Here is a 13,828-nt window from a genome sequence, read left to right as displayed (position 1 = left end):
TCGTTGCCTTATACCGCAACCCCGAGGTTGAGTCAGGTTCGGGGTCTGAAGTAAACGGTCGCCGTACGATACACGACCCAAGTTCAGTGACTGCGTGGCTCAGATGCACGACGCTTTGGCTGTAGGCGTCTACAACGCCAGTCAGCTACGACGTACTCCGTACAAAGCACATGCGTGTCGAACGGGAGGGTACCACCCAGGCAGGCCGCGATATTCATTACATTATCGCACGGTCAATTGGAGGAGATCGTTCACTAAGCTCCCCGCTGGGGTTTAGTGGGTTCTGCCGTGCCCTCCATCTAGCACGTTCCTGATATAAGAACAACCGGTCAGGCCCCGCTCATCGTTCATCCCCTTGCCTCTGTATCCGCCAACCTTCGGCCAACTTTGTCCTCGGGGGCTCCCATGTCGCTCTTTCACCTGTCTAGCATGGCTCGCGCCGACCTCCTCCAGCTGCTAGGCTTCACGCTGGTCGCTGCGACAGTGGTGCGCGGTCTTTGGACGGTGATCTATCGGCTGTATTTCCATCCACTGGCCAAGGTGCCCGGTCCATTCTTTGCGCGCGCATTCTACTTTTACTCGTTCTGGTACAACCTCAACGGCGGACGTCTCTATCTCCAAATCCAGAAACTCCACGAGCAATATGGTATGCGGCAGCGTACTGCGCACGTCCTCCTTCTCCCGTCGCATCGCTAATCGCGTCGCCCACAGGCCCTGTCGTCCGCATCTCCCCTAATGAAATCCACCTCAGCGACCCGGAGAACTGCGACAAGATCTACTACGTCGGCTCGCGATACGGCAAGGACCCGGCCTTCTACGGCGCCTTCGGCACCGAAAAGGCGACCTTCACCACGCCGAGCCCGGACATGCACCGCATCAAGCGCTCCGCTCTGAACCCCTTCTTCTCGCGCAAGAAGGTCCTTGACCTCGAGGAGATCGTCCAGGAGAAGGCAGCCAAGCTCGTGGGCCGCATGCGTGCCGCCTTCGAATCGACCGGTCGCATCGACCTCCACCACGGGTTCCGCGCCATCTCCGTCGATGTCATTACGGACTATGCGTTCAACCATTGCTACGGGTTTCTCGACGAGGAGGAGTTTGGCGTCGAGTTTTTCAACATGATCCGCGACTTTGGGCCTGCCTTTTGGTTCTTCCAGCAGTTTCCTGCTGTGCAGCCCTTGGCGTTGGGGACGCCGTTCTGGCTAGCCAAGTTGACCAGCGGTGCGCTGACCCGCATGATGTTGCATCATGAGGTAGGTTGGCCGGTGGCCGGTTGGGGTATCTGGATTAATGGGTGTCTAGGGATCGCGTCGGCAAATCCTCCGTGTTAAAGATGAGGTTGACAACGGGAAGAAGGCCGCGCGGACGACCATCTTCCATCAGCTTCTCTCCCCAGATGCTGCGGAAGGGTACGTCGTGCCGACGGTGGAGGAGCTCAAGGATGAGGCGTACATTCTCGTGGCGGCCGCAGCGGACACTACAGGAAACGCCCTGACGATTGCGACTTACAACGCGGTGCGCAACCCAAAGATCTATCAGCGGTTGACGGCGGAGTTGAAGGAGGCCTTCCCGGACCCTGCGATGAAGATGGACTTTGTGTCGCTTGAGAAGTTGCCTTATTTGGTGAGTTATGCGCTGCAGAAGGGGAACGTGGCTAATGTTTGCAGACGGGTGTGATCAAAGAAGCTCTTCGGTAATTGTCTCTTTTATCTGCCGGTGGATGGCTCTAATCGGTTACAGGCTTTCGTTTGGTGTTGTCGGTCGACTCCCGCGTGTCGTCCCTGATCCTGGAGCCGAGTTCAACGGGTACCATGTGCCTGGAGGGGTAGGTGCTTGCACTCTAGGACTTGGATATTTGCTAACCTGGATAGACTGTTGTGAGCATGAGCTCCTGGATCATGCATCACAATGAGGACCTGTTCCCGCAGTCCGAGGTATTCAATCCCGAACGCTGGACTGATCCAGAGAAGGCCAGATCGCTGGATCGGTTCTTATTTTCGTTTGGAAAGGGGTCCAGACAGTGTGTCGGAATGCCGTAAGTCCTCCGTTTTATACAACCCTGAACTTCTTCCGCTGACTCGACAGTCTCGCATACTGCGAGCTTTATGTGACGCTGGGTCAGGTGTTCCGCCAGTTTGATGATCTGACGACCCCGGCTAAGGCTCGGGAGGAACTGTTGTATAACGACTATTTCTCGTCGTATCATCCGGAACAGTATAACAAGTTTGTCTTCAAGCGGGGGAGCAATGGTCAGTGATTAGAGCATGTTTGATTTGTCTACGGGGTTTATATCATTGCCTGATGATTCTATTGATACCATAGCGCTGAGCAGTTCGCTTTTGGATAACTAGAGTGATGAATATGAAGATTGCAATACCTGTATATGGGATGGCATGAGTGCAGAATCCAGTCAATGCAAGCAAAGGATGTGAATGACGCATTGTCCTATCTGCTACTCTCCACTGGCCTGCCAACTGTTCACTCTCTCCCTCTTCACCTCCCACCAGTTGATTTCTCTTCCTCTTATATCCCTCTCCGCCTCTCTCAGCTTTCTCTCTACCTTCTCTTGTTTTTATCCTCTTTCCTCTACGCTACCTCCACACTCCCACAACGTCTACGCTCCATCTACAATACCTCTCACCACCCTTCCACCCCCAACTCACCTAAACAACCTCCACCCCACCCTGCTCTCCCAGCCATAATGGGCATCAACTGGAACGAGCAAGCCGACGCCAGAGTAAGTCCCATCCCTTAGACCTCATCCACTCCAATCACAGCTAACACACCCCCAGCTGCTCGTCGGCGTCCTTTCCACCACTCACCAGAAGCTCGACTACAAAGCCCTCGCCGAATTCATGGGCAAGGGTACGTCTGCATCCCGCATCCTACGAAATTCTTTTCTAACGGCCACATGACAGATTGCACCGTTAGCGCCGTGCAGCATCGCATCCAGCGTCTTAAGGAGAAAATTAAGATACCCCCCTCCGACAGTGGCAGCGCGTCGGCTTCGGCTCCTCCTACCCCGACTGCGTCCCCCGCGAAGCGTGGCCGTGGTCGTCCTAAGAAGAATGTTGCGGTTGCGGTTGAGATTGAGGAGCCCAGGGCGAAGAAGATGAAGGCTGAAGACGAGAATTTCAAGGGTGTTAAGGATGAGGAGGACGCTTGATTGAAGACGTGGATGCTGGTCTATGCGCTGGGATTGGAATGGGCTTGGTTCTGGACAAGGATGTCACCTTTGAAAGCAATGCGCCTACGGATTTAAATTCTGCTCGAGAAATGCATCACACCGCTGAGCGAAGATTCCGCACTGCAATACTAAAGAAACATCTCGTAGATCCTATCCCCCATTACAGCATCCAACGTCTGCAGACAAAAGCCAGCACCCCCACCACCCCTCACGCAGCCATCATAAAATCAGCCTCCTGCTCGCCCTGTCCCACCTCAGGCTGATACTCCGACGCCGAAGTCTCCCCCTCGTCCTCATCGACATCATAGCTCACCATACCCGGCGGCAGGACACTCGCCTTGCGCACCCGCTTGCTCGGCGACTCCTCCACCCCAAACACACCCTCCTCATCCCGCGGCTCCAGCTTAAGCGTCGTGCCGACGCGCACACCCTGCGCCAGATTCAACCCCGCAAACGCCGGCTGCAGCGGTCTCTTCCTGGAGGGCGTGGCGTCGAGGTCGAGATCGTCCGCTTCCATCTTAACGGCGACCCTATCATCATCGGAGTCACCGTCCCCGTCGTCGTAGGGATTGCGCCGCTTGCGCTTGCCACTGGAGGCGGGCGTCTTGGGCCCCGCTCCGCCTTTGGGGGTGGAGGTGGAGCGCGGCTTGCGCGGCGTCGAGGCGGCGCTGTTGGCGGTGCCCTTGCCGATGCTGAAGTGGCCGTCGCTGCCGTTGGAGGAGGCCTTCACGATCTGGCGCATGCGGACGAGGCGCTCAGTGATGGCGCGTGGGGTCGGTTTGTTGTCGCCTTTGGCTGGGGGGAGTTAGTGGGTGTGGATAGGGGTGTGGGTTGGGATAGGGAGGGCTTACGCCATGCTTCGGCGACTCGTTTGGTGTCGACGGAGAGGTCATGAGTTTCGAGGATCTTCAGGAGAAGCTGGGTGTGTTTATTAGGAGGGTAGCTAGGGTGAGGCGAAGGGACGTACGAGCTGGTCGTTTTCGGGGGTCCATTTCATAGGCATGTTGGCGGTTGGAGGTAGAATGGGGATGTTAAGAGAGAGGGGGGAGAGTGTGAGGTGAGGGAGAGAGGAGGATGAGAGAGAGCCAGAGGAAGATGGTGAGAGGGCAATTTATGTCACTTCTCACGGTGGGAGTAACACTAGGAGTGAAGGGCAGGGTGATGTGAAGGTGGATTGTGATTGTGAAGGAGGTTCTGTGAGACTTGAGAAGCAGACGGATAGTTTGTCGAGAGTTCTGTTATCCATGTAGATCGCCCTTGGAGCACCCACGAGTCTGTGCCTCTGCACGCTCGCCCCGCGACATTTGTATGGCGACCCTGTCATCCTCCACATGGAAGTGTATGTGCGCGGTATCGTTCGGCAAAGAGAAGCCCGACTAACAGAAGCTAACAGGCCCTGCGACAGGAGCGGTGAACGACCCCTCGAAGTAAATCCCAGCATGTTCCTGCATCCCCGAGCGCCCTCGACCATTGGGAATGCATCCCATGGAGCTGGAATGGAGTGGTGGCTGCAGCGGATGTTTGATGTCTCTTCCGAGAACCGTTCTCTGGCCGCTGGTGGGCTGGCCTTCTCCAGGAACCGTTGTATACAGGTCCAGTTCCCTGGAGGGATAGTCAACTACCCAGGCTATAGTTGGCTCTTTATTCCCTCCATCCTCCTGGTCAGGCTTCTACTGGCACAACCTACAGTCCTTCCCGATTATCAAGAAGCCGTTCTCTCCCGCTCTCAACTTATAGAGGCCTTCTCTCCTACTTCATAGAGTCGGCAGCCCTTCTTCTCTTCCCTCCAGGTACCTTTCGTTCTCGTTCCCTACAGTCTCTCTCTACCGACACTCCTTCACTCTCTCCTACGACCTATAAAGCTCCTTGACTGGCCTCCATCCATCCTCCGTCTCCATCTCTTCCCGCATCTCCATTCTACAAGCCAAACCGATCCAACCCACCTCCTCTCTAACCACCCACATATCCTCTACGCAAAACCGTCACCATGGTCAACTGGAAAACGCAAGAATCCACCGACCGTCTCTTCGCCAGCATCGTCGCCGCCCATCCCGGCTTAAAGGTACCTCTACCCCCCAACCGCTTTGACACACACCCACGCTAACTCCCACAGTTGGACTACAACACCATGGCCGCCATGTTCGGGCAGGGCGCCACCTACGACGCCATCGAGGGCCGCTTCCGCCGCTATCGCAAAATGGCCGAAGAGCTCAAAGCCGAAGCCCGCGCAAACGGACACACCGACGTTCCCCGCGGCCGCAACACGCCCTCCACCACCCCGCGTACCCCCCGCGGCCCGCGCAGCGGCATCACCAAGCCCTCCTCCTCCGGCCGGGGCAAACGGGACGCCGTCGCCCGAAATCTCGCCTCGCCCAGCAAGCGCGGTGCGTCCGCAAAGGGCCGCAGCTTGATGGACGCCATCTTCGTGGACGACAATGACGAGGCGATCCCCCGGCCGAAGCTGGAGCCCAAGACCGCCGCAGCGGCCATGCTCGACGCCGACCTCGAAATCATCGACACCCCCGCCTCCATCTCGTCCGCTGCCTCGACCGCCACCACGACTAAGGTCGAGACCCCTGAGAATGTGCACAGCTTTGCGTCTGTCTTTGGCGCTGTCAAGCTTGAGGACGGTGGCAATGGGAACGCCGTGTTCGACGATGGGTCTGTCGCTCCGGCGGCGACCCCTGCGCCGAGCGCGGCCCGCGCCACCGTCGAGCCGGCCAGCATGCCGCAGGACGTGTTTGGCCTCGAGAACTTCTATTTTCCCAACCCGCCTGCGGGGTATGAGCTCGATGATATTTATGGTGGGGCGGCGTAGGGTCTTCGCGATGCGGGTCCCGGCGTTGCCATATCTGATCAAGTGTGGGGAGAGGGGAAGGGGGGGATGGAGATCAATGTTTTGTGATAGATACGATCGGAACGAATCTCGGGTTTTGTTGCGTCCAGACAAAATGTACGTTCGGTTTATTGGCGCGTCTGGTTGATAGGTCACAATCGATTAGGTTCATAAGCAGGGTTATATAACCTTCGCATTCGTCGTAACCAGCTTGATGCCGTGCGTCAGCATGGACTCTTCCTCCAGTTGATTCACTAGCCAGCCTAGAGTACTCCAATGGTTGATATGGCCCCGATAAACAGCTACATTTTCGCCTTCGACCGCGGCCGCAGCTCGGAAATATATAGTACATGGTTGCTCAACGCCAAGAGATCCCCACCCTCATCGAGGATCTGAATGTTCACATCATACCGGCCGTTGCTAACCTGGTGCGAATTGGACCGGATCATGACCCATCGAGTGGACGGGTCCGGTCGTTTCTTAAACTCGACCGTCAAGCACAGGGTCGAGAGTGCGTACCGAAGGTAGAAACCTGCTTGATGCGTTGCGGGCGGCTGCAGCGGCTGTTTGTAGGGTGAGTACGGACACGGCATGATTATAATTTGCAGACCTACCATATCCGACAACAACGCTAAATGATACATATCGTCGATAGAAGACCCATCGCGGAATGACACCCACACCTCGCGGTGGTGGCCGCCCAGACGATGGCCCCAAAGACCGTCTGGGGAGCGCGGTGCCACCCAGTTCAACTTGGATGTTACAGGCGTCGCGTCAACGACAGGGTCATCGATCGTGACGCATTCAGTCTCCCGGTTCGGCGGTGCTGGCGGAGTGCAAACCGCCGATTGAGAGGGCTGTGAGAGCCCGGCTTCTTTCGAGATGTCACCGAGGGTAATGATCCCGACTGTTGCAGTAGCGGCGGATGCCTCGACCGAGCCGGCTAGTTCGACCTTTACCACGCACTGCCGCGACGACACGCGCAGCGCATCGCAGGTGACGACGACCCCGCCTGGTGGGACCATCTTGAGAAACTGAACGAAGGCGTGGACGGGATCCGGGAACCGCCCGGGCCCGAACTCGGCTGCGGCGAACCGCTGTGCAGCAGATAACATCAAGGCATTTAGGAAGCCACCCAGAACCGAGCTGCTCGGGTCAGTCTGGCCGAGGCGCATAGGGCTGGTTGATGCTAACATACTGTTGCGTCGTCCATTCCCGGGCAATCTTCACTCGGAACCGATTGGCTGCGCCATCGAGCGCGGTCATGGCCGATACTGCCGCCCACAGGCGGGATGGTCCCTGTGTCATTCTCGCGGTTGCGCGGTGGGAGCGGTTCTGAGTCTCGCGATGCGAATGAGGTCCGACGAAATGGGGACAAGGAGGAAAGAGAAACAGAATGAGGAAGCAAGGCGAAGAAGCCTCGGTTCTAGGCTACGTGTATAAGAACGTGCGCCAACTCTAGCGCCGACCAGGAGTGACACAGGGTTTCTGGCAATTTAGCCTTGAACAAAAAACTTTCTGAGCCATCATTTGCTATGCAGGAAAGCCGGTTGCACGTCAAATGATTCAGGAGACTTTGGCCCCTAGTTAGTTCAAGTGACTAGCAATGCTAGCGCAGCATCACCGTAAGTAAAAGGGGTTCTTGGAATGCAGTTCGACGATTCCCCAATAGCTAGCGTTGGAGCAAGGTGGGCTGGCAGATCATTGCAAATCCAGCGACCGGGGCCAACCTGGGAAGAGAAAGGAGGGTGACGAACTATGTGACAGCCGAGGCAGATGCCATTGTCCTATTATTATCCTGAGAATGGTGGATCCAAGGATCAGGCTGTTCCAGAGAGGGGGTCGTCAATCCATGATGCAATCAAAGCGCCTTTTTCTGCATCGGCGCCTATCGAGTGCGAGATGAACCCTGGCTGATGAGGGAACCATCTTGTGATGTTGGCATGATCGACTGGTTCTTGGGACTGTCAACAATGTCAACCGCCCAATCGGGTAATATTAGAGATGCCCGACCTGCTCGATTCGGACCGAGCCATGGTTCCTCCGAGGTATTTGGAATCAGACAACTTTCGCCGTGACGAAACCCTTTGTACCTAGGTATGTAGATGAATGTTCGGGAACAAAGAGAGAAGAAGAAGAGAAAAGAAAAAGGTAAAAGCAACGAAATGACAGGCCAGTCACGTGTGCTGACGCGACACGCGTGGCGCGGGGGCAAAAATCGAAGCAAAAAAGGGAAGGAGCGGCCGCTTGTCGGGCAGCCGCACTTGCCTGATCAATATTATTCCTGTTCTTTTCCGGTGCCACCGCCGCCGCCATCTCTTCTTACACATCACCCCATCATCTCCTTTTCACCCTCCTCCTCCTCCTCTCTTTCTCCCCCCGGCCTCCTCCTTCCCGCTCCCTCCTCCCAGCCCATGGCGTTAGAGACGTTAACCCAGCATGTACGGATGCACATGCGTCAAGTCATGGAGCGGAGGGCACTTCAGGAGTCTGGTGCTGCCGCCCCGCCAATAATGCCGCCCCAGGACCGCCGTCTTCCAGACACGGAAAACCCCTCCCCTGCTGCCACGCCCACCGTAAGCGACTCGACCCGTTCCTTTATCGACGGCCGAGGCAAGCGACTCACCCTCGACGAACAACGAGCCCTCGTTCGGATATGTGCCGAATACATGATCAACCCCGATCCCAAAGCGTACCCCAAGAACGTCTGGGTGCTAGTCTCGCAGAAATTACTGGAGAGGACCCAGCGGAAGTATTCGTGGCAGTCCTGCCGCCGCTGGATGTGCCGTCTGGTCTCGGACCGACAGATGCACTGGGAAGCTGTGGACGAGAATCGACGACGCATTCCAATGATAGACGATTTGTTGGCGGCCGAGGTGGACCAGTGGATGGGAGTCTGTGTGCGGAGTCACGAGCAGTTGAAAACCCCGGAAGCCATGCTGCAGCGTCGTCTGCAGAAACCGCCGGCACGACAGTCTGCCTATGATGCCGAAACCGAGGCCCAGCTGCGATACAAGCAAGAACGTGTCCTGAAGTGGGTTTCTCTTCTTCCCGATGACGCACAGGCATTTGCGGACGAACTGCAATCCCCGCTGGAGCACAGGCCATCGACCCCAGACCCCAGAGAGCCTCCACGTCAGGAAACCTTTGACCAAAAATTAAAAAGGATGATGTCTCAGGATCCGCAATATAAATCATCGGACTATTCGAGCGGTTTGGAAGAGGAACTCCTTGCCAGGGACAACGGCACGTTGCGAACCACCAAAAAGAGACTACGTGAAGAGACCGGTGACGACCTGGACTCTCCCCCGTCGAAATACATATCACGTCCCAACGCCGTGAAGGAGCCCAGCAAACTGGGTGAGCTTAGGCTGCACGAGACTCTCAGCACTGCGTGTCGTGGGGATCTTCAAAAGAGTGCGGCGCAACTGGTGTCCGAAATACCGATCCCCAACGCCAGTACCTCGAGGTCCGTTGCGTGGCAGTACCTGACTATACTAAAACTTGCTACGGATGCGCTGATGAAAGCGCACGATAAATGCGTTGATATTTTTGAGCGCGATAAGAACATGACTGATGATGATTTCGAGGACATGTTCGGTGAAATCATCAAGCTCTGGAGCATCAATCTTAAGGAAGTAATCGGTGTCTGGATGGAAGCTCGAAATGTGCAGAATAAGAGAGCTTCTCTCAATAAAGATACGGAGCCAGCACAGACTACTGGCAATTGAGCACTGGGTGGTTGTTTGCTTTTTTAGTTATTGTTCTTCAGCATGGTCGTTCATATGGTGTTTTGTTACTCTTTAGCATCGTTCTGTTCCGCTGTTGTCATGCATCAGACTGCCTGGATACCCTTTGCATTCAAGATTGATACCGTTGGGTTGCATTTGCATATTCGAGCACAATTGTTTCCTGTTTGCTACGTATGATAGAGAGATGCCAATTTGCCGATACAATAAGAATCTCATACAGTGATTATTCTGGCACTCGACCCTTGTAGGCTCTTCCATTCCAGTCTATTCTCAACCACACTTCAGTTCACTACGAACTAAGCCTCACAAATGCAGTCTCCTCCGTGGAGAGGGTCTTCTCACCCACTGCAGCTGCCTCTGCTCGGCAGGATCACCAACGTCCTTGACATACAGGTTCCGCTCGCGGGCTTCCTGGATACGACTATCGAGTTTCGACTCGCCGGGTTGGGTAGGCCAGGGCTTCGGTTCGCCATCGCTGAACGCCTCCTCTACTAGTTCGATGGTCTTACCAAAAGTCCCGGGGTGCCTGCATGGGCACATAAGACACATAAGACTGAAGTTGCCACGACTGAAGGACTCGGATAGAGCCTTGCACCGCGGCGCTGGCATAGATAACCCTGAAATAATAAAGAGCTTCCAACGGATGTAGTCTTACACCAAGATAGGTTCGAGTAGACACTATCAGAGAGTCGTGGCCGGTGGATCGTTAGCTCCATGGCCGTGACGATCCTTGGCGATAATCGCCATTTAGCTTGTCGAAATCTTGACCTCATGTGGTCCAAATCGCTGAACCGGTTCAAAATCCGACAGAAGTCGTGCACTTGAACCCAGGTTGGAGAGCCCCTGTTGGGTCAATTGATGATGATCGCCTCGGCTCGGATCGTTGGAGGATGATCCAGCGCCTGCCCATCTCTCTCACCGGTTGTGTTACATGAAAGATAGGCATGGTCTGTGGAGAGAATGCTTGCTGTGCAGAAGACAGATCAGGCAGTGTGGGCCAACGTCCAGAACCCTAAAATCCAACCTCTTGATAGCAATGAACATCTTTCTCTTGAACGGTTGCCAATGCAAATGTAAGAATTTGTCCAATATGTCCACGGGTCCATACATCCCTCATAATGCAGTCCTCCTATCAACAACAATATCATGTCCAATGCGAAACTCCATGTTAGTTACCCCCGCAGAAAGAGAGTGAAACCCGACGCCTGGGGGATAAAAAGATCAAACCATATCGAACCTCAAGCTGAACCGTATCAAAATTAGAGAATAATTCTTCGCCAGAATTGACTAGTGACAGCGCGAAATCCATTGGTCAACAATCTCTTCCATGTCGTGGGCAATACCCCATTGCGAGATGAGACAACGGAACAGCTTCTGCATGGAATTCATCTCATAAAGGAGATTTCGCACCGCTGCGACGCCAGGTGGAGACTCTGTGTGGCCCTCTTCAACGAATTTGCGGGTCTCAGTGCCCATTGACGATCGAATATTCTCGCATCCCAGATTCATATCGGCATGCGAGAGAAGTGCATCGTGCCAGACAATCGTGCGCGGGAGGTGAACAGTGCCTACTCCCGACAAAACAAACACGACGTATATCGTAGCCGCAGCAAAGAGGGAACTTGGCATGTGGGTAACATGGGCACGGCCACGAGGAAGCTGTTCTACAATATCTTGAATGGCAATGGCATGCAGCAAAGCTCGACGAGCATCTGCGGTGTTCACCCACTTCGCCATATCGAAGCATGACTTGACGGCGCGGGAGCCTCCAGAGACATGTTGCGGAATATTGTATCGGGAGCAAACATGCCTGCAAAGTGCGGTCGAGTTGATCATTGTATCAAGGCAGATGGTATGCCAGCGCAGAAGAACTTCGAGTCTTTCGGGTGCTGACAGATGAGTGCTCATGGTAATCGTCTCGTGCACCTGAGCCAATGCTCGCCTCACATCCGAACGACCCGGGGCACCAACAGCAGCAAGATCACTTTCATCCAAGTCGGCCACAAGCGACTGGAGGCCTTCCAAGACAACACGAAGGGCGAATGCAGAGAACTGATAATCCAAAGATCGGAAACTGCCAATCTGGGGGAAGAGAGAACGAAAGATTAGCCGGAAGGATGGCTGTTCGGCCTTCTGGTTACGCATGTGCGCCAACCACTCGTCCGGATTACCGGCATCGAACGCTGCCTCACAACTTGGGAGGCTGAGTGGATTCGCTACATGACGGGTGGAAGCACTTTCACCTGACATCTGGGCAACAAGCCCATCCAGGATATAGTAGGCGAGGATCGCACGTTGTTGTATCTCCCGAGCCGCCCAGGTTCGCCATTTTTGCTCTTTCTCTGATGGAGAAGCGTTGGGAAAGGGAAGATTTTCCATTGAGAAAGGCTCGCAGTCTAGCATGCCGCAATGTCGTGCCCAGAAAAAACCAAGGGGCCGAAAGACTTGGCTCGTAGTTCGGATAACCCGATTCTGCGGGATGTTAGACGGGACTATGGCAGACTGGTGGGTCACGAGATACCTTCGACAAAGCTCCGTATATTTGCCCCAAGAGGGCAGTAATAAGGAGTTGGACGCCGTTACAAGTATCATATGGGCCTCGGTGAGTAATCAAAGATTGCCACTGGACAGCATAAGCAAACTGGATGTACATGCAATCCAACGACGGAAGGACTCACTGAAGTAGCCACAGCAGTGTGTGCCAATCGCCATAGTGCCTCGCCCTAATTCGCATTGTCAAGATTGGCATATCCCAGCCTAATTCTCGAAATCACACACCTTGGCAACAGAATCCTTAGGGCCCAAATATAGTGAGCCAAGCGCCATGGCGTTGAGTAACAGCGGGTGGGTACATTCCCGAAAAACGAAGGTAGCCCGATGTAATATTGGGAAGGTCGGGATGAATCGGACAAAGAACATGTGTAGACATTCATCGAGGAACACTGACGTGATGGAAGTTGACTTGATCGCGGCGGTGACGCTCGAAGACTAGATAAGTTCAGAGTCAGCTTACGCCAAAACCATACCAGGGATCCTATGTCTCACTGAGCTCGTCACCATTTCAGTGACATCCCGTACGGCCTGATGGCTACCCCCTGAAGGTATTGTACCTATTGACGAACTACGGTCATCAAAGGAATGAGGGGATCCAAGATTCATGGGATTGACGTCCTGAACAATGGGTGGAAATGGCAGCGCACCGAGCGGCATCTGCCATTGGTCTGTCGTGTCGCATGACATGATACTCTGGAACAAATTCTCCGAGTCCGGCCATATGAGCGCAAAATCGAGGTCTGAGCCTGGGTGTTGTAGGCCGGCATTGTGATCCGACGATGCCTCCCAACCATGATTCGTTGCAGGGTCTACGGCGGCTGAGATTGTAGGATCAGCTGCGGCTCTCGGCGTCTCCCATGAAGGTAAGGCATCTGGCACTGTGGTTGGAGGTGCCGTATGCACCGACTTTTCAAGTGCATTCTTCGAGTTGGCAGCCCGAAGATGAAGCTTTTCGTGCCGTGTGAGCGCATCTTGGCGTGCAAATGGACGATGACACTGCTTGCAGATAAATGGTTTTGATCCCGTATCTTCAAAGCGGCACCAAGTTAGCCTCTGTCTGTGCTTCTGGCAAAGGTATACTGGTTTGGGCATCCGGCAGATGACGATCATCATCCGCCGAAAACGCACATAGACCTACGGCAACGTTCATGTCTCTGATTGCCGGTGTTAGCTAAGTCCCCACTTGGCCTAGCAGAATGTGTTCATAATGATGGCCTACCCTGAGATGTTCAGCCTTGGAGAAGGCCTTCTGGCAGACTCGGCATACCAGGGTCTTGACCCCTGGAGAAGCCGCGGCTTGAGGCATAAGGAACCGATAGAAGCGCGGCTCTTCCGCGTGTAACGGGTGTAAAATTCACTAGGTATTGTAGGCCCGCAGAAATTGGGGAATAATGGGACTTAGTCACTGAATTAGCAGTGATGGATTCCTCAGTTAGGGCTGGGTCGCTCCTGAACATCGACCAGCAAATGCCGGTGACCCCAAGAGGCTAGGTAAGGTGGCGG

General features: G+C 54.8%; 6 protein-coding genes across 6 annotated transcripts; 3 read left to right on the top strand and 3 right to left on the bottom strand.

Moving 5' to 3' along the window:
• Positions 1 to 429: 429 nt before the first annotated feature.
• On the top strand, positions 430 to 2,912 carry ATEG_04863 (cytochrome P450; the record flags this gene model as incomplete). The annotated part of the gene is made up of 9 exons (XM_001214041.1): positions 430 to 646; positions 712 to 1,250; positions 1,300 to 1,620; positions 1,665 to 1,690; positions 1,738 to 1,822; positions 1,869 to 2,032; positions 2,083 to 2,246; positions 2,505 to 2,734; positions 2,790 to 2,912. 9 exons carry the CDS (start codon positions 430 to 432, stop codon positions 2,910 to 2,912), a joined length of 1,869 nt encoding a protein of 622 aa, XP_001214041.1.
• A 480-nt stretch (positions 2,913 to 3,392) lies between these two features.
• On the bottom strand, positions 3,393 to 4,187 carry ATEG_04862 (uncharacterized protein; the record flags this gene model as incomplete). Its single annotated transcript, XM_001214040.1, has 3 exons — positions 3,393 to 3,979; positions 4,036 to 4,102; positions 4,152 to 4,187. The coding sequence occupies 3 exons, from the start codon at positions 4,185 to 4,187 to the stop codon at positions 3,393 to 3,395; spliced, it is 690 nt and encodes a 229-aa protein (XP_001214040.1).
• Positions 4,188 to 5,171: 984 nt separating this feature from the next.
• On the top strand, positions 5,172 to 6,002 carry ATEG_04861 (uncharacterized protein; the record flags this gene model as incomplete). Its single annotated transcript, XM_001214039.1, has 2 exons — positions 5,172 to 5,246; positions 5,298 to 6,002. The coding sequence occupies 2 exons, from the start codon at positions 5,172 to 5,174 to the stop codon at positions 6,000 to 6,002; spliced, it is 780 nt and encodes a 259-aa protein (XP_001214039.1).
• A 320-nt stretch (positions 6,003 to 6,322) lies between these two features.
• On the bottom strand, positions 6,323 to 7,328 carry ATEG_04860 (thioesterase family protein; the record flags this gene model as incomplete). Its single annotated transcript, XM_001214038.1, has 3 exons — positions 6,323 to 6,583; positions 6,635 to 7,217; positions 7,258 to 7,328. 3 exons carry the CDS (start codon positions 7,326 to 7,328, stop codon positions 6,323 to 6,325), a joined length of 915 nt encoding a protein of 304 aa, XP_001214038.1.
• Positions 7,329 to 8,485: 1,157 nt separating this feature from the next.
• ATEG_04859 (uncharacterized protein) lies at positions 8,486 to 9,751 on the top strand (the record flags this gene model as incomplete). The annotated part of the gene is made up of 1 exon (XM_001214037.1): positions 8,486 to 9,751. One exon carries the CDS (start codon positions 8,486 to 8,488, stop codon positions 9,749 to 9,751), a length of 1,266 nt encoding a protein of 421 aa, XP_001214037.1.
• Positions 9,752 to 11,059: 1,308 nt separating this feature from the next.
• Positions 11,060 to 13,435, bottom strand: ATEG_04858 (C2H2 type zinc finger domain protein; the record flags this gene model as incomplete). Its single annotated transcript, XM_001214036.1, has 4 exons — positions 11,060 to 12,244; positions 12,451 to 12,495; positions 12,551 to 12,760; positions 12,818 to 13,435. 4 exons carry the CDS (start codon positions 13,433 to 13,435, stop codon positions 11,060 to 11,062), a joined length of 2,058 nt encoding a protein of 685 aa, XP_001214036.1.
• Positions 13,436 to 13,828: the final 393 nt, after the last annotated feature.

This window comes from Aspergillus terreus, genomic scaffold (assembly GCF_000149615.1).
Source record: "Aspergillus terreus NIH2624 scaffold_6 genomic scaffold, whole genome shotgun sequence".
Classification (NCBI taxonomy): Eukaryota; Fungi; Ascomycota; class Eurotiomycetes; order Eurotiales; family Aspergillaceae; genus Aspergillus; species Aspergillus terreus.
This window is presented reverse-complemented; position numbering and strand designations above follow the sequence as displayed.